The sequence below is a fragment of the Ranitomeya imitator genome, chromosome 5 (assembly GCF_032444005.1).
Source record: "Ranitomeya imitator isolate aRanImi1 chromosome 5, aRanImi1.pri, whole genome shotgun sequence".
NCBI lineage: Eukaryota > Metazoa > Chordata > Amphibia > Anura > Dendrobatidae > Ranitomeya > Ranitomeya imitator.
The window spans coordinates 472,017,352-472,040,664 of record NC_091286.1 but is presented as its reverse complement, the minus strand read 5'-3'; the positions used below and the strand labels follow the sequence as shown (position 1 = coordinate 472,040,664).

The window sequence follows — 23,313 nt, the reverse complement described above, 5'->3', positions numbered from 1 at the left end:
GGAGGTAAAAATTCTTCGGCAGCCGAGTTTCCATTCAATCCGGTTCTGCATGAAGGTCTTGGGCAGGATGGTAGCAGCTATAGAAGCGGTTCCATTCGCCTAATTCCATCTTCGTCCACTCCAACAGGCACTTCTGTCAGCCTGGGACAGGAGTCCTTTGTCTCTCAACCTCAGGTGTAGTCTGGCTCCTGGGGTCAGGCAATCCCTGATATGGTGGATGAGGAGTTCCTCCCTACTTCAGGGGAAAGCCTTTCCTCCAGTTCATTGGCTGGTAGTCACTACGGACGCCAGCCTTCTCGGTTGGGGAGCAGTGTTTCTCCAGCACACGGCTCAGGGTCGTTGGTCCCCAAGGGAATCAACCCTTCCAATCAATCTGTTGGAGATAAGGGCAATTTGGCTGGCTTTGCAGCACTTTCACCATCTTCTGGCGGGTCGCCCGGTGCGGATCAAATCGGACAATGCCACGGCCGTGGCCTACGTAAATCATCAGGGGGGCACTCGCAGCAGATCAGCCATGCGCGAGGTAGGATAAGTCCTCCGCTGGGCCGAGAACAATCACTCTGTGATCTCGGCAGTTTACATCCCGGGCAAGGAGAACTGGGCAGCGGACTTTCTGAGCCGACAGGGTCTTGCGCCCGGGGAATGGTCTCTTCACCCCGATGTTTTTCGGCAGATATGTCTACGCTGGGGAATCCCGGACGTGGATCTAATGGCCACCGGGTCGAATACCAAAGTACCCAGGTTCTTTGCACGGTTTCGAGATCCAGGAGCAATTGCCGTAGACGCACTAGTCCTATCTTGGAACCAATTTCGTCTTCCATATCTGTTTCCCCCTCTGGCGCTGCTTCTAAAGGTCGTCAGGAAGATCAAGTTAGAGGGAGTTCCGACAATTCTAGTCGCCCCAGATTGGCCTCGGAGGTCATGGTACGCAGACCTAGTTCAGCTGATCGTCGGGGTTCCTTGGCAGCTACCAATGCAGCCAGATCTTCTGTCGCAGGGGCTGATATTCCACCAGAACTTAGAGGCCCTGCGTTTGACGGCTTGGCTGTTGAATCTTGGATTCTGACCCAGGCCGGTTTTTCTCAGAAAGTAGCCTCAACTATGGTTAATGCTCGAAAGACAGCTTCAGCACGCATTTACCACCACACCTGGAAAGTCTTTCTCTCATAGTGCAGGAAGAAGGGTCTTCCTCCTCTTCGGTTTTCCATTCCTAATGTCCTAGCTTTTCTCCAATCTGGTCTAGACTCAGGTCTCGCTCCAAGTACCCTTAGGAGGCAAATATCCGCCTTATCGGTTCTTTTCCAGCGCAGGATCGCTACCAATCTGCAAGTAAAAACTTTTTTGCAGGGAGTCTCTCATATAGTCCCTCCTTACAAAGCTCCGATAGAAGCTTGGGACCTTAATTTGGTCTTGAGTGCTCTTCAGGAACCTCCATTTGAGCCCCTCCAGGATATTCCTTTAAGGTACCTTTCATGGAAGGTTTTGTTTCTGGTAGCTATAACATCCATTAGGCTGGTATCGGAATTAGCGGCCTTGTCCTGTCAGGCGCCGTTTCTACAATTTCATCAGGATAAGGTGGTGCTGAGACCAGCACCTTCCTTTTTGCCAAAAGTAGTCTCCTCATTCCACATTAATGAGGACATTGTCTTGCCTTCTTTTTGTCCTGCGCCTACACACCGGGTGGAAAAAGCTCTCCATACTCTAGATTTGATGAGAGCTCTGAGAAGATACGTTTCTCGGACCGCTTCCTTTCGAAAGACGGATGTTCTGTTCGTTCTTCCTGCGGGTCATAAAAAGGGACTCGCAGCCTCTAGATCGACCTTAGCCAGATGGATAAGAACCACTATTCAGGAGGCCTACCGTATCAAGGGTGCAGCCATCCCGGCTTGGATCAGGGCACACTCTACTCGGGCGTAAGGGGCTTCCTGGGCGCTTCGGCACCAAGCTTCAGCAGAGCAGGTTTGCAAAGCGGCCACTTGGTCCAGCCTGCACACTTTCTCTAAACATTATAATATCCACACTCAGGCCTCTGCTGATGCAAGTTTGGGAAGGAAAATTCTTCAGGCTGCGGTATCACACCTATAGGCGGTAAGTGCCTAGGGGTTTTCTTCCAGTACGTCTTCTTCCCACCCTGGGACTGCTTTGGGACATCCCACAGTCCTGTGTCCCCCAATGAGACGATGGAGAAACAGGGATTTTTGTGTTACCGTAAAATCCTTTTCTCCGAGTCGTTCATTGGGGGACACAGCTCCCTCCCTATTCATTTTATTTGTCTATGGGGTTGTTCAGACTGTAGTAGTATTCTAGACATGTTGTCTTTGCTCTAATGCTGTTTTGTTTTCTCTATCTCCTACTGCTTGTGCACCAAACTGGAGCTGTCAGGGCCAGTGGCAAGGTGTATACTATGGAGGAGGAGCTAACTTTTTTTTTTTTTTATACCTACTTAGTGTCAGCCTCCTGGCGGCAGTAGCATACACCCACAGTTCTGTGTCCCCCAATGAACGACTCGGAGAAAAGGATTTTACGGTGAGTAACACAAAAATCCCTGTTTTTTTTTTCTTTTTTTAATAGCACAGACCGTGTTATTTCGTGCTCAGAACTGTCCTAAATTGTTTTTCGTTCCCTCTAATCACTAGTGGAATTTATAAAATATCCCAAAGATCCTGTAAATTAGTTTGTGTCCTTGAATCGCCCCTGAGCCCCCCAATAGTCTGCCATTTCAATTTTTTGACAGACTCCGTGAAATAAATTTTCTTTGGGAAATCTTTCAAGAATGTAAAAGTCTCCACTTGACTACATAAATATTTTCCTTTTCATGACATTCTCTTCATTGTATATTCCGAGGAGCAACCAGATAAACAAGCAACTTCACATTGATATGTAATTACTTCTCCGTTCCCTTCAGCCAGACAAAGCTTCTCCTTCTATCTCTTCAAACAAAACCAACACTTTCATATATTTCTGCTAAAATCCTTAAGTTATTAAAGATATGATGTTCTGGTTTACAGTGCACAAGTCAATACCTTTTTTTTTATTTTATTTTTATTTTTTCCCTTTTATGTTTGTTTAATTGGCAGTCACATCAATGAAGATAAAAGGAAAACTGAAGGTCAACGACAAATTTTTGATGTAGTCTATGAAGTGGATGGGTGTCCTGTAAGTATTCAATCTATCTAATGTCCGTAGATAAATTACAATGAATGCCGATCCATTACATGCCGGCCTTACTAACTATGTTACTATGTATATTAGTGAAATGCACACAGATACTACCCATTAAGTCAGTGTGATGGTGCCATGCAAGGCCTCATTTATTTTTTGTTCGTACCATTTATTCTTCCTAAATGAATGTAACTTTGTCAACTGCTATTTTTTTCCCAGGCAAATCTGTTATCCTCCCATAGGATGCTAGTACAGCGAGTGGAAACTATAGCTCTCGGGGAAGATCTCTGTGACAGAGGAGAACAAGTCACACTCTTTCTCTTTAATGATTGCCTGGAGGTAAGACGATATTGAATGTTAACATCTGAAGAGATGCAGGGAGATTTGGTAGGAAAGAAAAGTCGGAAAATTTTTAATGCATAAAGTTAAAATGCAGGATAATGTGTGGAAATTGTTAATGTGTTATGCTCCGGTAAAAAATGTTCCCTTTATGGCTGTGATTATTACCCTTTAATCTTTTTCTACTTTGGTTTTTTTTTTCCTGCTTTTTAAAATGTCTTCATATTTCAACATCATCGTACACTCTGAATACAGATTCACATAAAATGGGAATCACTCCATTACTTAGGTTTACTTAGCGGACTGATTCTGAGTTACAGTGAACCCTATAGACCAGGCTGAATTCACCATAGAGAAACGACTTAACATACGCTGTCAATGCCTATTGGCATTTAAATGGAAGTTAACTGATGTTTCAGATGCAGTTGGATAGTATATGCAGATTTATGTATTCGTAATTAAGTATTCATTATTTGTTACACTGTTTGTTAAAATAGTAAATACAAGATATGTCCTGAAATAGTAAAATTACTGGTCATAAATGGTATAGTGGTAGCGTTAAATTAAATGTCGCTGTAGTTGTATTGCTGCAATATCCAGGTCACGTGAAACATGCTGTCCTGCCTGCATTGGAGCCAGGCGGCAATATAACATGATCCCTAAGCAGAATTTGCTTGGAATTGTCGCAAAATGTATTTGCAATCCTAAAATGAGCTTTTGTGTAGCGGACCTGCCACTTGTCATACATGTCACTTTTTTTTTTTTTTACCATGCATATAGGCTGTTTGTTTTTCTGAATCTGACGTTTTTTAAATTATAGATTTTTAATTTCTGCACTGCTGTTCCTAGGACATAATAGAAAGATACTGGTATATGGCAGCATTATCAATCTCATCCCATTAAGTCTGTTTACAAAAGTATATATGCTGTCTGTTGGAAAGGTAGTGGTGTGCGCATGTCGCAGTGACGAATCCACTGCGCGCACGTGAAGAAGCAGCGCGCGATCTGCGCTACTAGCCCTGTCATCGGTGGGGGCGGCCATCTTCCTGGGGGCGGCCATCTTCCTGGGGCCGCGCTTGCGCAGATGGAGTGCTCTGCTGCACGGGGCTTCAGGAAAATGGCCGCGGGATGCCGCGCGTGCGCAGAAGAGATCGCGGCGGCCATTTTCCCAAAGCCGAGTTTGCATCTGACAAAGGGTAATAGCGCAGATCGCGCGCTGCTTCTTCACGTGCGCGCAGTGGATTCGTCACTGCGACATGCGCACACCACTAATCAAGAATAGAGGGGACCCCACACCGTATTTTTTTAAATTTAAATAATTGTATTAAAAAAATAAAAAAATAAAAGTTTGGTGCCCCACATTTTAAATAACGAGCCTTTAATAACTATGGACTGATTATTCCCAGGCTGGAAAGGGGCCATGGATTTTGCCCCCCCACCTCCCCCCCCCCCCCCCCCCCCCCTTCCCCAGCTGAGCACTCATGCTGTCTTTGGACAGGGTGGGAACCGGAGCTGTCTGACTGGCTGTGATGATTTTACTGCCGATAAGCGGTGACAGCGTGGCAAACACTGCATGTTTGGGCCTTCCATTCAAGTGAATGAGGTCCGGGTTCGGTTCTGGGTACTGTTCTGGTACCCAATCCCAAACTTTTTGTAACTGTTTGGCCTGAACTGAACATCCTGGTGTCCTCCCATCTCTACTTTCCAGGAAGAAGGTGTTTCAGTATCGAAGTCTACCATAAACAGGAGACTTCATGAGGGCAAAATAGAGGGTTCACCACAATGTGCAGACCATTAATCAGCCTTAAAAATAGACCAGATTAGATTTTGCCACAAAACATCTAAGCAAGCCAGCCCAGTTCTGGAAAAGCATACTTTGGACAACTGAAACTAAGATAAACCTCTACCTGAATGTCGGGAAGAAGAAAGTATGGAGAAGGCTTGAAGCGGCTGATGCCATGGGCATGTATGGCTTACAGTGGCACTAGGTCACTAGGGTTTATTGATGGCATGACAGACGGATTAATTCTGAAGTGTACAGGGTGATACTTTCTGCTCAGATTCAACCAAATGCAGCAAAGTTGATTGGATGGTGCTTCACAGTACAGATAGACAATGACCAAAAGCATACTGCCAAAGCAACCCAGGAGTGAATTTTAGTTTTTTTTTTTTTTTAAGACAAATAAGAGGTTCAGTCATTGCATAATGTTCCCATCGCCAGATCTCAATCCCATTGAACATGCATTTCACATGCTACAAAGTACTCGGTTTGAACAGACATTCTGTGCTGACCAAGTATAGGCGCTTTTTGCTTCTTTGCTTCATGGCGGGGCCAAACATTTATATAGACCTTCTTTCCTGCTTGGTTTCAATCTATCTTTGCCCTTGTCTGGCTTTCTGAAGCCAGAGCTGTCAATCAAAGAGGAGTAGGGGAGGATATAGAGGGTAAAACAAGCTGTTGGGAAGGTGTATCGGTCACCTCCATTTGAGCGTTATTAGCTAATGACCAGTTTCAGTTTTACCGTATATAACCTGTATGCCCAGAAGGCTATGTTTTCACAGTCCGGAATTGCAGCGCTTTGGACACAACAGATAACCGCTCCATCCAAAGCGCTGAGTGCTTTTGTACACGCTGTGATTCCGCATGAATTCATTGAACACATGCGGAATCACCGCATCCTATACATAAACTGTATAATTTTATCTTGTGGAGACTGAGCGTCTCCGCAAAATAAATAGACACGCTGCAATCTATAAAGATGCGCCGCATGTGCTTATATGCAGGTCTGCCGCCTGCGTCTTTGAAAGCATAGTGGAGATGGGATTTCATAAAATCCTATCCACTATGCTGTAAGAACTGGCCGCTGCTGCTGTACGCAGCGTCCAGTCCGTAGCGTTTCCTGACCATGGAAACATAGCCTTACTATGCCCCCTTGCTGATGCCTTAAACAAAAAAAAACATTTTCAAGGCTATGGGGCATATGATGGCTGGAAGATAAACTACCTCCTCTCTCTCATTTTGCTAGATTTCTCCTCTCCAGTCTTCCCTGCTTGTCTTTGACATCAAGTGCGTAACTGGAACTCTCGTGTTTGCTCATTCTGCGGTGACTTTAGTAAGGTTACCGCCAATCACAGACTGATTCACACAGGTTACTGTGAGAACTGCCTGGTACCGGCGATAACCGTAATTACATCACCACTAGTCTTTGCAGGAGTGTTCTCTTGTTCTGGATGTTGTGCTGAGCGGTCATATTACTGATGTCACCACTCCACACAGCATCCGAATGTAGCAAAGTTGGAGATCGTGTGACATGGGATGGATTTATGGCGGAACCCTTTTGGATTATTTTTATTTTGTATGGTAATAAATGGGTAAAAGAAGTTTGGGGAGTGTGTTTTTTTTTTTTTGTTTGTTTTTTCTATTTATTTATTACAATTAAAGGACCGTGTGTGTGTGTGTTATTACTCTTGACTGTGGGGTTTTGTAATGGGGGTGTCTGACAGATTCCTCACCATTGCAATCACCTGAGCCTGATGTCAGCAGACATTACACAGCTGACATCAATCCCAAACCATTACCCCACTTTTTTAATTTCTTTTGTTGTCCGCCCCCTCACCTCCAAACCCTTTATATTACTAAGTAAAGGCTACGCCGACAACTGTGAGCTGTTATTAATAGGCTGGGGAACGTTTAGGGATATTGGCACCTTCCCAGAATAATACCAGCCCCCAGCTTCCTGCTCTCACTCAGCTAGTTAATGAAAATAAGGGGGACTGTGTATGTGTGGTGTTTAGGGATATTAGCACCTTCCCAGAATAATACCAGCCCCCAGCTTCCTACTCTCCCTCAGCTAGTTAATGAAAATAAGGGGGGCTGTGTGTGTGTGTGTGTGTATATAATATATATGGATAGATGGATAGAGATATAGATAGATATTAGTTTTAAGCTCTGATTGCATGTAGTTTTTATAACCATTTCTAACTTGTGTATTTATGCATTTTGGATTGATTTTTTTTTTTTTTTTTTTTTATAACATGGATATAAATGTAAGGTATGACTAATGACCACTTGTGCAATGACATTTTTCCATAAATGCACTGAAATCTGATTTGTACTTTCAGATTGCAAGAAAGCGGCATAAAGTTATTGGAGCTTTCAAGAGCCCTCATGGTCACACAAGACCCCCTGCATCTCTCAAGCATATTAGCCTAATGCCTTTGTCTCAGATAAAGAAGGTTCTTGATATCCGGGAAACTGAAGGTATGTGATAATTTTTAAGTTAAATTGTTGAAATTCTATTATAAACCTTTTTAAATGCAGCTCAATTACAGCAGACTGGCCATCCGTTCCAGTACTACAGTGGTAAGATGGAAACAAATGAATTATTCAATATTACCATAGCGTACCAAATTTTGTGTATCTCACGCCTGCAGTGTAGTTGTTCCTCTTCAGTGTTCTGCCCTTCTGTGAGCATTGGCTTCATGTTCCTACTGTGCACGCGCAAGCAAGTCACTGGTACTTCTGCTCACAGCGTTCTCCGATGCGCAGAATCACGGAGTGGAAGTTGGAACGTGAAGCTAATGCCCAGAGAAGGGCAGAACACTGACGAGAAATTACTGCACAGGCGAAAGGCTACAGGACGAAAACCTGACTTCACAGGCAGTGACGCTGTGGGAGACGAGCCGCATGATATTGAAGTACAGAGGCAGAGTTACCTTCCGGACAGCATCTTCCCCATAGCCTGGAAGAACTCCTTTCCTTTTGACTTTTTATCAGTACTCTATAACCTGTATGCCCATATTAATAGTTTACAAAGCTCAAAAGTGGTGACAGATTCCCTTTTAATGTGAACCTGACACACGATACATGCTGCTCAATCTACAAGTAACATGTATCGGGCACTGGCTAAATGAACTCAGCCAGGTGAATTTGACTAAAACTCTGCGGAATTTCTGAGAAAAATATATTCGAATAGCCGCCGGGGGTTTTTGACACACGCACGTCAATCCAGAGCAGCAGGCGGGGATAAGCATTTGGGTACTTGCTTGTCATTCACTTGTTGGCCAGAAGCGCGTCACAAGATCTCCCCTGTTGGCATTCCGGTCACATAATCGTGGGGTGCCAATGGGTTGTCATGACAGCGAGGGGTATGCAGAAGACTCCTGTGCCTCATTGCAAATTCTTGTAAACATCAGCTCGTGGCCAGTGTACATAGATCATTGTGCTATACATAGCAGGGCTGATGCATTGCCAAGTGTAGCACAGGCAATCGGATGATCTCCGCTTCATAAAAAAAATGAATATTTAAAAAAAAAAAAAATCACCCCCCCCCCCCCTTTTTGTCCCATTCAAATTAAATTTTAGAAAAACTTAAAAACCTTATTTGGTATCGCTGCTTTCAGAAATGTCTTCTCTATGAACTACGGTAAATTAATCCGGTCGGTATACGTGAAAATAAATCAAAACGCCATAATTAAATTTTTTTTTTTCCGCCGCAACATTGCAATAAAATGCAATAACAGTCGATCAAAACACCATATCTAGCCCAAATTGATAACCATAAAAACGTCCGCTCAGGGCGCAAAAAGTATGCCCTCACACAGCCCCAGATCCCCAAAAATGGAGATGCTACAGGTCTCTGAAAATGGTGACTTTTTTTCTTTCAGCACTTTCATAAGTATATACCGTAACCTATACATGTTTGGTATCTGCGCACTTGTACTGACCTGGGGCATCATATTACCAAGTCAGTTTTAGCATTATATGAATATGGTTATTTAAAAAAAGAAAACAAGGAATTGCACGCACTCACTCACACTCTCTCACACACACTCTTACACACACTCACACACACACACACACACACACTATAGAGGTAGTGAAATATTTCTCACATCAACATTTTTACTGTGGGTCTTTTCTTCAGTTGCCCTGCATTTTCTTGGACCACAAATGTTCTTCAAGGGGCATGTTGGAGTCAGACACTCCCGATTTATTAAAAGGCATACTCTCCGTAACAAATCTGGCCCATCTGAAAAGTGTCATGCGCCTCAGTGACGGCACGCCACAAATTCATGCTATCAGGGACTGGAGAAAAACTTGTGGCATAAGCTATGCCATAGCTTGCAATGAATTATGAGGTGTGGTGTCACGTCCCCGTCCCACCTAAATCCTTGTACAGCTGTTGCCTAAAGACTGCCACAAATTTTGATTTTGAAAGTTTTGTTGCTTTAGATTTTATATTAAGTTTAGATTATGAAGAGTGATCTGATGGATTACAAAGTCGTTCCTTACCATGAAAATTAACTTGCTCTCAAAAACCCCATTTCAACTGATTTTCAGTCCTACCACAAATTGAACGGTCTACATTTAAGTGACTTCTCCTTAGCTCAAGAGCAAGACATTAAATATCACTGCCATGCTGGTTGAATTACAAGATCAGACTGGCTACTTTAAAAGAGGATTGGTTATAGAAATCATTGTACTCTTTTGTTACACTTGTTTCCTTGAAAGTAACCATGGTTATCAAAAGGACTTTAGAGAATCTTAAAAGCCAAAAATGTCATTACCTGTAAAGTTTGTCCCATTAAGGCCAGGTTCACATTGCTTTAATGCAGGCCGTTAGACGGACTGCGTTACACCGCGGCATAACGAGAACGCTGCCATTAACCCCTATTATCGGGCGCATCGCCAACGCATGCCATAATTGGCATGCCCTGGCGATGTGCCGTCATTCAGTGACGGAGCCTCGGACGCGGGCTGCAGCATCTGAGGCTCCGTCACCGTTGGCACAGATGAATCCTCTGCGCTAGCGGTATAGCATAACGCGATGGCGTGTATGCTATAGCGTTAACGCAGCCCGTCAGCGCTATGCATTGAACTGGCTGCTTTAACGCAATGTGAACCTGGCCTTATTGGATCAAGAAATTCATGAGAGGTTCACTTGTTGTGAAGAAATCAGTGCTCCCAAGAAATTCCAGTAAGTGCCAGGACTGGTTTCTAAAAGAGGCTTCTGCTCTGGAATCTGTTCACCAGTACAGATCTTGCTCAGGAATCTGAGCAGGCACGTGTCAGCACACAGTGAGGCATAGACTTCTGGAGACTGGCCTGTTGTCAAGAAGGGCAGCAACAAAGCCATTTTCTCCAAGGCAAACATCAAGGACAGACTGGCATTCTCCTGGAAGTACAAGGATTGGACTACTTGGGTAAATAACACATTTTCTCTGAAGCCCCTTTCAGACTGTTGAAGAAATCTGGAAGAATGTCCGGAGAAGAAAAAGTGCGTGTTACCAAGAGTTCTGTCATACTAGTAGCAAAGCATCCTGCTTGGTGATGAGCGAACGTCCTCGGATAACGTCTTATCAGAGCATGCTCGGGTGTTATCAACGCATCTGGGCGTGCTCGTATATTATGTTCACGTCCCCGCTGCTGCATGGTTTGCGGCTGTTACAGACACAACACATGTGGGGATTGCTTGTTTGTTAGGTTTGTTCAAGCTGTCTAACAACCGCAAATCAAGCAGCCGCAGAGACTCTAACATATACGTGCACGCCCAAGATACTCTGATAACACCTGACCATGCTCGTTAAGGCGTTTCAGATCACATAAGCCCATTACTAATCCTACTGTGGGGGGCTTTGCTTTTCAGCCAAGGGAATACTCACTCAGTTTCGCTTAGAGGAAATCTGTCAGTAGGATCAACCCTCCTAAGCATTGTATATGGGCACGTAAATCCTAGGAAGCTGAAATTGATACCTTGATATATGACCCGATGTCTTATTTCAGAGAAATCCATGTTTCTTATATGTAAATTATCTATTCAGGACTGTGGGACGGATACTCATCTCCAAAACAATCTGCATCCAGAGATTATTGGAAAGGAAATGGGGAGTTACCAGTGTGATATGTCATGGTTGTATTGTTACCAGTGTGATGTGTAATGGCTCCTGTCCTAATCTCACTTCAAAGCTGTGTGAGAACTGTTCCTCTCAGTTCTTTAGCTTTCATCTCACAGGCAGGCTTCAATACAGCAGAGCTGTGAGAGCTGCAGCAAATGTGTTTGCAAGAAGGCACAGTTCAGTTCTAATGTCCTGTGCTAGTTATGTCTCATACTGGTGTTGCTTGTATTTAAAGGGAATCTGTCATCACATTTGACCTTCCTAAACTGTTAATATGAGCATACAGGTGTTAGACTGCTAAGGAGAGTGATACTTGTTGAGCAATCATCTTTTGTCATTTTATGTAAACTACCTCTTCCAGACTATGGGGAGGACGCAGCATGGAAGATCATTCTGCCTCCGAAGATTATTTTACATGAAAGGAGTTATCCGTATGATGTGTAATGCCTGCTCTCCTGATCTCACTGCAGAGCGGTGTGTGATTATAAGTGACACATTTGCAGGTTCCTCTCAGCTTCCATCTTGGAGGCAGACAGGGCTGCAAAATTGTTACAATATACCAGAGCTCAAGAGCTAAAAAAAAAAAAAAAAAAAAAGTTTGAAAGAAGACCAAGTTCATTTCTCTGTTCTGTGTTAGTTATTTGTCTCAAACTGGTAATTTCCCCTTCATGTAAAATAATCTCCGGAGGCAGAGTTATTTTCCAGGCACCATCCTCCCCATAGGCTGGAAGAGCTTTTTACATGTAAAAGTGTGACTTCTCTGGAATAAGACATCGCATCACAGATATCAAGGTATCGTTTTATTCAGTTCCCTATGTCCTACATTGCCATATAGATGGCCTAGGAGGCTTGATGCTACTGACAAATTCGCTTTATAATAAACTGTGGAAGCAGATTCTCATGCAGATCAGTGTTAGTCCCATAATCCTGAATGGCTCACTTACATGTAAGGAAAAACATGGATAACTGTGGAATAAGACATTGGATCGCAGATATCGAGGTATCATTTTTTGTTTGTTTCCTATGACCTACATGTACATATGCGGCATAGGAGGGCTGATCTGACAGACTCCTTTTTAAGAACACTGCCATGAATAAAGATTGGTCTCTAAACACACTCTAAGAGCAACTTCTTCCAATGAATTCAGCAGCAGTTTGGTGAACAATGCTTTTTCCAGCATGATGGAGACCATGTCACAATGCAAATCTGTAAACTAAGTGGATCAGTGAGCAAAACTTTGAACTATATTGGGTCCATGGCCAGAGGACCCTAGAGCTTGCCTCCATTGAGAACCTATGCTCAAAGATCACGAAGCAGGTGAACAAATAAAAACGGAGATTGTGGTTAAACTCCAAACACCAGTTATGTAAGAAAGTGTTCCCATCAGTCAGCGTTTAGCCCCAAAGCTGCTATCCAGCATGTCGGGGAGCATTGCAGGAGTCCCGAAAAGTAATGGTCATCACTGGAAATATCAAGTCTTAATGTTAGGTTTTGAAATGCTTAGAATTGTGCTTTGCTAACCATAAAAACACTGAAGCAGCAAACTATGTGAAAACGAAAAAGGTGTCCGTTAAAAAAAAAAAATAAAATTTGACACAACTGTGCATACACGTGTATTTGATGTAGCTACATGAAGTTCGTAATTCTATCACTACCTAGAACTGTGTGCTTCGATGTAAAACCTGTTTGTGTGAGCCCAGCATGCCAGTGTAGTGTGCCCATCTGCCAATATAAAAGCTGCAGTGAATTACCAGCATGGCCCAGAGTAAGCGTAATATTCCGAGCTATGTAATTATACACTGCGCCATGGTTACACAGCTAAGAGTGGCTTCCAAATCTAAAAATATTAATTTCCAGACAGTGCAGAATTGTTCATGCCCGAGTGCTCCGTGACATCCGCTGTGCCTTACTAAGCTGCAATGTCGTACTGCACCCCAAGCAGAATCTCATTACTAAGCTGTGAATTGCTTGTCGGTGTTTTGTATCATAAGGAGAACGTAAAACAGTTGTGTACAGACCAAAAACAATGTTTTATTTTTGAACAACCACGTGTGGCATTGGATCATAAGTGACTAATGTTTTCATTTGGATCTGCAGAATGTCATAACGCATTTGCGCTGGTAGTGCGGACTCCGACAGAACAGACAAACCAGCTACTTAGCTTCCAGCTGACCACGGAGGAGCCTCTGAAGGCCGACTGGCTGAAGATGTTGTGCCGGCACATAGCCAACACCATTTGTAAAGCAGATGCTGTAAGTAGTTTTCTCCCCACCACTAGGACAGCTGGAAATATGGAGCTTTTTCTGCCATTTCTCCTCCCTTTTTGATGTGTTATTATTGTTGTTTTTTTAAATAGCACTTTTCGAAGTTTAAGTTTCGTACCGAAGGATAAAAACAAAACCTCATTTTCCAACTTTGTTCAAATCCAAGGCCTTCATCTGTGCGGCTGTTCTAGCTCTGGAGCACACACTCTATTGCATAGAAGCTGGCACAAAAGCTGTAAACTGTTTTCAGTCTGCAGTATGACCCACCGTGACATGAGCGATGTCTGGTGGCCGGCACTAAGTCATTTTGAGTGCACATAGTTGACAAACCTAGGGAAGGAACAGTCGATGCCAGAGGGGCAGCAGCATTCAGCAAAGTCTGCAGTTCTGAGCGCCAGCGTGAAATGTTTGTACAGCTCATGAAAGCTTTACACTTCCAGCAGTATCAGAAAACAGTTTTTACATTTCATCTGTGTGCAGTAAACTAGGGTCTAATCTTTGCCGATATCACAAAAGGCAACATGGACGAGAGCTAGTAACAGCGTAACATTAAAGAAAAGATCATAGATAAAACGGAACTGAAGCGGTTTATCACTCTGCACTGCTGTGTGTAATACAAGTATACATGCAGTCCATCCTCCGGAGGTCTTGCCTTCAGTCTCCATATTTGATTTCACTTTCTTTTCTTGTCTTTTGATCTTTTGCAATCATTCGCATACTGTAATATATATATATATATATATATATATATATATATATATATATATATATATATATATATATATATATATATATATATATATATATATATACACACATATACACATATATATATACACACAGTGGGGCAAAAAAGTATTTAGTCAGTCAGCAATAGTGCAAGTTCCACCACTTAAAAAGATGAGAGGCGTCTGTAATTTACATCATAGGTAGACCTCAACTATGGGAGACAGACTGAGAAAAAAAAAATCCAGAAAATCACATTGTCTGTTTTTTTAACATTTTATTTGCATATTATGGTGGAAAATAAGTATTTGGTCAGAAACAAAATTTCATCTCAATACTTTGTAATATATCCTTTGTTGGCAATGACAGAGATCAAACGTTTTCTGTAAGTCTTCACAAGGTTGCCACACACTGTTGTTGGTATGTTGGCCCATTCCTCCATGCAGATCTCCTCTAGAGCAGTGATGTTTTTGGCTTTTCGCTTGGCAACACGGACTTTCAACTCCCTCCAAAGGTTTTCTATAGGGTTGAGATCTGGAGACTGGCTAGGCCACTCCAGGACCTTGAAATGCTTCTTACGAAGCCACTCCTTCGTTGCCCTGGCGGTGTGCTTTGGATCATTGTCATGTTGAAAGACCCAGCCACGTTTCATCTTCAATGCCCTTGCTGATGGAAGGAGGTTTGCACTCAAAATCTCACGATACATGGCCCCATTCATTCTTTCATGTACCCGGATCAGTCGTCCTGGCCCCTTTGCAGAGAAACAGCCCCAAAGCATGATGTTTCCACCACCATGCTTTACAGTAGGTATGGTGTTTGATGGATGCAACTCAGTATTCTTTTTCATCCAAACACGACAAGTTGTGTTTCTACCAAACAGTTCCAGTTTGGTTTCATCAGATAATAGGACATTCTCCCAAAACTCCTCTGGATCATCCAAATGCTCTCTAGCAAACTTCAGACGGGCCCGGACATGTACTGGCTTAAGCAGTGGGACACGTCTGGCACTGCAGGATCTGAGTCCATGGTGGCGTAGTGTGTTACTTATGGTAGGCCTTGTTACATTGGTCCCAGCTCTCTGCAGTTCATTCACTAGGTCCCCCCGCATGGTTCTGGGATTTTTGCTCACCGTTCTTGTGATCATTCTGACCCCACGGGGTGGGATTTTGCGTGGAGCCCCAGATTGAGGGAGATTATCAGTGATCTTGTATGTCTTCCATTTTCTAATTATTGCTCCCACTGTTGATTTCTTCACTCCAAGCTGGTTGGCTATTGCAGATTCAGTCTTCCCAGCCTGGTGCAGGGCTACAATTTTGTTTCTGGTGTCCTTTGACAGCTCTTTGGTCTTCACCATAGTGGAGTTTGGAGTCAGACTGTTTGAGGGTGTGCACAGGTGTCTTTTTATACTCATAACAAGTTTAAACAGGTGCCATTACTACAGGTAATGAGTGGAGGAAAGAGGAGACTCTTAAAGAAGAAGTTACAGGTCTGTGAGAGTCAGAAATCTTGATTGTTTGTTTCTGACCAAATACTTATTTTCCACCATAATATGCAAATAAAATGTTAAAAAAACAGACAATGTGATTTTCTGGATTTTTTTTTCTCAGTTTGTCTCCCATAGTTGAGGTCTACCTATGATGTAAATTACAGACGCCTCTCATCTTTTTAAGTGGTGGAACTTGCACTATTGCTGACTGACTAAATACTTTTTTGCCCCACTGTGTGTATATATATATATATATATATATATATATATATATATATATATATATATATATATATATATATATATATATATATATATATATATATATATATATACACACACACACATATATATATACACACACACACACACTACGCCATGATTGCACAGCTAAGTGTGCCTTCTAAATGTAAAAAACATTACATGCGATCTAATGCATTGGCGTGTACAGTAAGTATTGGTGTCTCCTAGGATGCCCAGCTTCTGTCTGGCTGTCACGGAAGAAATAACATGGCTCAAATGGGGGGTTCAGCATGTCATACCATCCCATCGGTCCCCTGCAAGCACATCCCAGGCAGGGAGAGACTGGGCTGCTTACGTTCTGCTGTGATAGAGGCATTTCTGAGGTTAACGGCAGCAATCAGCTGCTGGTGTTATGTAATATATAGCTGGCACCTGGCCTGTGGAGTGGCGTTCCATGATCTGGTACATCCAGGAGCTGCATGATGTTATACTACATACTTGAAGCATTAAGGGGTTAATTTCCCATCTATGTAATGCACACAAGCACATTTGGGACATCCGAATAGATTACAAAGCAGTGTAGAGCTCCATGTCATGTGGATCCTGGCTGTGCTGATATTTGGCCGTTTTCTAGAATTCCACTTGATGGCAGTGTAGATCTGAGGACTACGTTTGTATCAGTCGTTCACTGATCTTTTATCAGCGGCACTTGCATGTTGACCTTTGTTTCTACAATGTTTTTCCAGTTTCTGTAAAAAAAAATTAATTCTTTATTTGCATGGCAATTTTTTTTTTATTTTTGTATTAAAGGAAAATTTGATTTATACAACTGATCCTGATTCATTAGAAGTAAATACAAAGGATGTGGATAGTACACTGAGCCGAGCATCGAGAGCAATAAAGAAAACTTCAAAGAAAGTATGTTGTTGGCTGCTTCTCTATAAAATAGACCTTTCATTCATATTACTGGTTTGAAGTTGTTTTTTTTTTTTTTTTTTTTTTTTTTTTTTAGGGGGGGGGGAGGAGGTGAAGACTTATAGTTTAGCCTAAATTTAAATGGCATTTTTTAAAACCTTTATTTTCTTACTTTCCATTAGATTTATGTAAAGGACAACCTTTGCTAAATATGTTTTTGTTTCATTGTTTTGCATTTTTTTTCAATGTATCTTGTTTCTAGGTTACGAGAGCATTTTCTTTCTCAAAAACACCCAAGAGAGCCCTGCAGAGGGCGCTCATGGTACATTATACTCCTGATTCACGGAGCCCTGGTGCCAGCTCTGAGGGATTTGCAAGCAGTCGCATGCCAAGTACCACCTCTCTAGCAGTATGTAAAGTATATAATGTTCCCCTTCTGTGGTCTCTCCTAACAGCGGTCATAATTGGTCATTTTTAATATTGATGACGTCATAAACACCCCTCTAGTTCAGATAATACTTTGTTCTTTGATTTCAGTCTGAATGTCACACAGGTAATTGTCTTCTGCAGAGTCTGCCTTGGTACAACTTGTTTTTATTTTGATTTTCTCAAATATATTCTTTGCGCTGGCCGATGAACAATGGAGTGACAAATTTAGGTTCAAATTTTGGATTTACAAAGCAATGTCAATGAAAGGATATGTTAATCACATAATGTGCTAAAGCATGTATGCTAGGATGTGCCATAACCGCAAGATCTTGGGGATTCCAGTCACCAGATCCCCAAACATTCCCAAAAACTCTGCTTTGCAGGGAAAACTTTTGAGGACTGATTTGAGTCCTGGCAGTCCGATCATCTAGGGATGGCAATAGTGAGAAACCCTACCAATCTCCTTTTAATTTTAAAGTGAGGAACCAGCACTGATCAGCTGTTGTTGGCTCCGATGGTGGCTGGATCTATACAGTGTGTGGACCTGATCTGTACAGTGTAGGGGCCGTTCCCATATACTGCAGCTCTGCTCTCATTTACTTGAAACTTGTTACCAATATTTATAAAAACACACATCCATTGCTGGAATGGCCACCTCCATCCCTGCAGTAAAGTCAGCTGAGCGCTTTGTCTATCCATAGAAGCCCCACCGATCTTGTCTCTTGCAATATACTATATCCACTGCTGCCCATCTACCTGGGCTTTAACTGCCTCAAACACAGACATTACTTTTAACCCAAATAGATTCACAAAAGATTCTACTGTTACCTGTCAGATACCAAATATTACTCTGCATTTACCTTGAAACAATTAATTTGTTCTCTGCAAGTTCTGAACTGTAGCCACAAGGCAATACTGAGGACCCCAGGTCTTGACTTATTTTTTTTAATCCATCTTAGTGTGGGTTCTATCCACATTGAGTTGGTATTGCTTTTTTCTGTTATCTACTATATAAAGCTGAATGTGTGTGTGTGTGTATGTGTGTATGTCCGGGATTGGCATCTGCACCGTCGCAGCTACAGCCACAAAATTTTGCACAGTCACACGTCTGGACCCCGAGAGCGTCATAGGCTATGTTGTGATGCGAAATTTTAACCCCGCGCGTTCCAATTCACCAAACAATTTTGCCCCTATCTACATAATGGGGAAAAAAGTGAAAGGAAAAGTGTTGGAGGCGTCGCAGCTACAGAAACAAAATTTTGCACAGTCACACGTCTGGACCCTGAGAGCGTCATAGGCTATGTTGTGAGGTGAAATTTTAACCCCGCGCTTTCCAATTCACCAAACTATTTTTCCCCTATCTACATAATGGGGAAAAGTGAAAGGAAAAGTGTTGGAGGCAAATTGACAGCTGCCAGATGTGAACAAGGGGGACTTAAAGAATGAGGGCGATGGCGCAAAAGAGTATATACCGATCAGTTGCTAAGGTGGGGCCCCGACATGGGATACTCACCACACACGGGGATATGAACACACACACAAAATGCGCCACACACTACCACGTGCTTCAACACATAGACCACCCTCAGCACACATTTCACCACACATACACCAACCTCGCCACATAAAAGTCGAAACACAAAAGTCGCCGCTCAAAACTCGCCACGCGCAAAACTCGCCACATGCAAAAACTAGGCTCACGCAAAACTCTCCACAAGTGCAAAACTCTCCTCATGGAAAACTCACCACACGCAAAACTTGCACACGCGGAAAAATTGCCACATGCACAAAATTTGCAACACATGCAAAAGTTGCCTCACACAAAACTTGCACATACTCAAAAGGCACCAAATATAAAACTCACCACGCGCAAAACTCGCCATGCGCAAAACTTGCTGCACACAACTTGCTACACTAACCTGTCACATGCAACTCGACACACAAAAAGTTGCTACACGCATGTTGCCACACAAAACTCAACACACACAACTTGACAAACGAAACTCGCCCTAAAACACACACAAGTCTGGTATTAGCCTTCAAAAATAAAAATCTGATTAATAAGCAGACAAACTACAAGAGCAACAAATGTACCATATAGGAAATACGGCAGCTGTCAGTCACATGACCTGTCTATTATGTGTATGTGTGAGCTAATATATACTGCCAGGGGGAGGGTTTCCTGTTGGCTGGGGATTTATCAGGCTGCCAATTTATCTTACAAATACTGAGGTAAAAATACTGAGCAAATAACGTGTTAACGAGGTCTAATACAGGAGATCACACAGGTATATACTATATACAGGGGAGATGACACACAGATATATACTATATACAGGAGAGATGACACACAGGTATATACTATATACAGGAGGAGATGACATACAGGTATATACTATATACAGGAGGAGATGACACACAGATATATACTATATACAGGAGCAGATTACCTACAGGTATATACTATATACAGGAGGAGATGACATACAGGTATATGCTATATATAGAAGATGACATACAGGTATATACTATATACAGGAGGAGATGACACACAGATATATACTATATGCAGGGGAGATGACACACAGGTATATACTATATACAGGAGGAGATGACATACAGGTGTATATACTATATATAGAAGGAGATGACATACAGGTATATACTATATATAGGAGGAGATGACATACAGGTATATACTATATACAGGGGAGATGACACACAGCAGGTATATACTATATACAGGAGATGACATACAGGTGTATACTATATATAAGGGAGATGACAAACATGTATATACTGAGGTGAAAATGAGAGGTGTGAGGTGAAAATGAAAAGGTGTGAGTGCAAAATGAGAGGAGTGAGGGAAAATAGTGTAGTGATCGGAAAATGACAGATGTGAGGTCGAAATGACGTGTTAGGGGGGAATGAGAGGAGTGAGGGAGAAAATGAGAGGTGTGAGGGAGAAAATGAGAGATGTGAGGGGGAAAATTAAAGATGTGATTGGGAAAATGAGAGGCGTGATGGGAAAATAAGAGAAGTGACGTGCTATAACTAACCACAGATATTTACTATGCCCAGGCAACGCCGGGCTCTTCAGCTAGTATACAGTATTTCTCACCTACTTTTATTCGCCATATGACATGCATCTAGAATTGGTGCAAAGCGATTTGTGGGAAGGACCCAGTGCAGCAGTCAGTGATCTGTGGCCTCTGGACAGGAGCCTGCAGAATCGCCATCTCTTACCTGATGGCATCTGTGAATCTTCATTTTGATTAGCTTCCTGGTGTGATGCCACATGTCAGTCTCGCCATGGCAAATAATCAAGAGACACAGTGGCAAAGAGATAAGAGATGGTTTTCAGGGCTCTTGTCCGATGGCCACAGATTGGAGAACTAGCTGCTATATCGGGTCCTGCGAATTGATTCGCTCTAACTCCTACATACATCATATTTCTACACAATCTCCATGCTTAAAGGGAACCTGTCACCAGAAATAACGCAAATAACTTGCAGATATGGGGTTAATCTGCATGTTACTGGCGTTATTATGCTGCCCGGCGCCTGCCATAGCCGACTGCAGCTGCGGCAGAAAATGCACTTTATTCTCCCCAGCAGCATTTGGTTTCCTAAAGATAAACCGTCGCACTCAAAAAAAATTATATCTTTAGCAAAGAAAGATTTATTTCAATCCCCAAAAAAGTGCAATAAATTCACTGCAGTCAGGTCAAATGAGGAAGGCAAAGGTAACGTTTCGACCCTCTCTTGGGTCTTTTTCAAACCTTGGTCATATGGAAGGTCATTAAGATAAATTGTGCACAAATGGTCCAAGAATCCCGTTAGGGGCTTGCGATATGCGTTGAGGTAGACAGCTGCGGAGTCTCGCTCTAACTGGAGTGGTGTGATGGCTATATACCCTGAATCCATCCGATATTTGTCCACTTCTGTTTCTGTTCTCCTCCCAACTTAAACGTACATTCAGTGAGAATCTACAGTTGCGTCTTCCGGCATCCTTTCTAGTGTGTGCTGCTAAACTGCATTTTTGGGGTAAACTTTCGCTGCCTGCCAGGTCCTTTTTAAAGGGGGTTTACTGGCTGCTGGGTAGTGAAGAAGATGACACTTTGCATAACGCAGTGCACATTATAAAAAATTTTTAACTTTTCTTATTAGCGCAAACTATAATTTCTCCTGACTATAAAGTACTGTTTTTATAGATGACACGTTCTTCTTCTACATTCGACATAAATGAAGCAACTAAACACACTACTGTTCATCGATCTAACTCCCTTGATGGGAGCACGCAGAGTCCCAGGGCCCATGGAATATTGTGCGCTTTGTCTCGCTCTTTGAAAGGAGAAGCAAGCCAGTCTACCCCTCAGCTTTATACAACTAGTCTGCTGGGGAAAACTTCTACTATTCCCCACATTGTAACTACAGAATATACAGGACAGAATGATCAGGGCGCAGACTCTCTGTGCAGCAAGAAGAAGTCTATGGCAGTGCAATCGGAGCCTTCAATGTGAACCATAAACCTGTGAGCTTCATAGATGTGATGTTACAAATTTTACTATTGGTCACCTCGTCGGAGAACTGGTGATGGCTGTCTATTGGGAGTTCTAGGCACATTATGCACCATTTTGTTTTGGACTTTCTTTCCAAGGGTTTTAAATAAGGTTGATCGAATAGCTTTGGATACGACTAGCTATAGCACTTACCGAATAGGTGCCTCGGTAACCTGAATACCCAGGGAGTTCCGATAATCAGCTGTTCTGCGCGACAGCTGCTTGTGCTGCGGCTGTGGGACAGTGACATGCATGGAGAGCCCAACAAACAGGCTCTCCATACATGTGTTGTGACTGTTACACAGCCGCGACACATGCAGCTGCAGAGCCAAACAGCTGATTATCGGGAGCTCTCCAGGTATCCAGGCTACTGAGACATCTATTCGGTAAGTGCTATAGCTATTCGGATAAGCACTTATCTGAAGCTATTCGATCAACCTTCACTTTAAAGTCTATTTTAGCTAGTTACTATCGTTTCATTGCTACATGTCACTAAAATGGTGTATTTGTGGCCTTTCTGCAACTTTCTAATAAATTTCTTACCCTTGAACACCTCTACTTGCTTCCATTGAGTAAAACCTCAAGGTGTTGAACTAAAAGCCTGCCCTAACCTATTCCTGCTAACACAGTTGCAGTTTATAACCATTTCTGAATAAATTAGTGTGTGAATAAACCCCTAAAGAGGTTGTCTGACACTAAAAATCAAAAATCTGTTCATGCCTAGAAAACATATACAAGTGCTCTTCACTAAATTAGAATATCATTAAAAAGTTAAAACTTAAATTTATTTCAATTTTTTAAAACAAAACGTAAAACTCGTGTATAGTCATTGCAAAGAGTGATCTATTTCAAGTGTTTATTTCTCTTAATGTTGATGATTATGGCTTACAGCCAATGAAAACACAAGTTATCTCAGTAAATTAGAATAATTAACAAAAAACACCTGCAAAGGCTTCCTAAAAGATCCCTTAGTCTGTTTCAGTAGGCTCCACAATCATGGGGAAGACTGCTGACTTGACAGATGTCCAGAAGGCAGTCATTGACACACTCCAAAAGCAGGGTAAGGCTACTTTCACACTTGCGTCGGTACGGGCTCGTCGCAATGCGTCGGGCCGACGCACGTTGTGAATTTTCTGCACGACATGGACAGCGGATGCAGTTTTTCTACGCATCCGCTGCCCATTCTGAAGTCCGGGGAGGAGGGGGGCGGAGTTTTGACTGACAAAAAACGATTCACGTTTTTTGTGACGACTGTCTGCCAAAACACGACGGATGCGTCGCACGATGG

At 42.6% G+C, this 23,313-nt stretch overlaps 1 protein-coding gene across 6 annotated transcripts in view; it reads left to right on the top strand.

Annotated features, from left to right (window-relative positions):
* The window catches only part of ECT2 (epithelial cell transforming 2), a 136,633-nt gene that overhangs the window by 108,925 nt on the left and 4,395 nt on the right, over positions 1–23,313 (top strand). For 3 of the 6 annotated variants that reach the window (XM_069727304.1, XM_069727302.1, XM_069727303.1), the window contains 7 exons: positions 3,078–3,156; positions 3,382–3,501; positions 7,624–7,762; positions 13,499–13,653; positions 16,931–17,038; positions 17,298–17,444; positions 21,678–22,021. In XM_069727304.1, the coding sequence (XP_069583405.1) occupies positions 3,078–3,156; positions 3,382–3,501; positions 7,624–7,762; positions 13,499–13,653; positions 16,931–17,038; positions 17,298–17,444; positions 21,678–21,986 (1,057 nt within the window). In that variant the 3' untranslated portion in view covers positions 21,987–22,021. Of the gene's footprint in view, positions 1–3,077; positions 3,157–3,381; positions 3,502–7,623; positions 7,763–13,498; positions 13,654–16,930; positions 17,039–17,297; positions 17,445–21,677; positions 22,022–23,313 lie in introns of those variants that run through there. The other 3 variants (XM_069727307.1, XM_069727305.1, XM_069727306.1) reach the window with 1 other exon arrangement.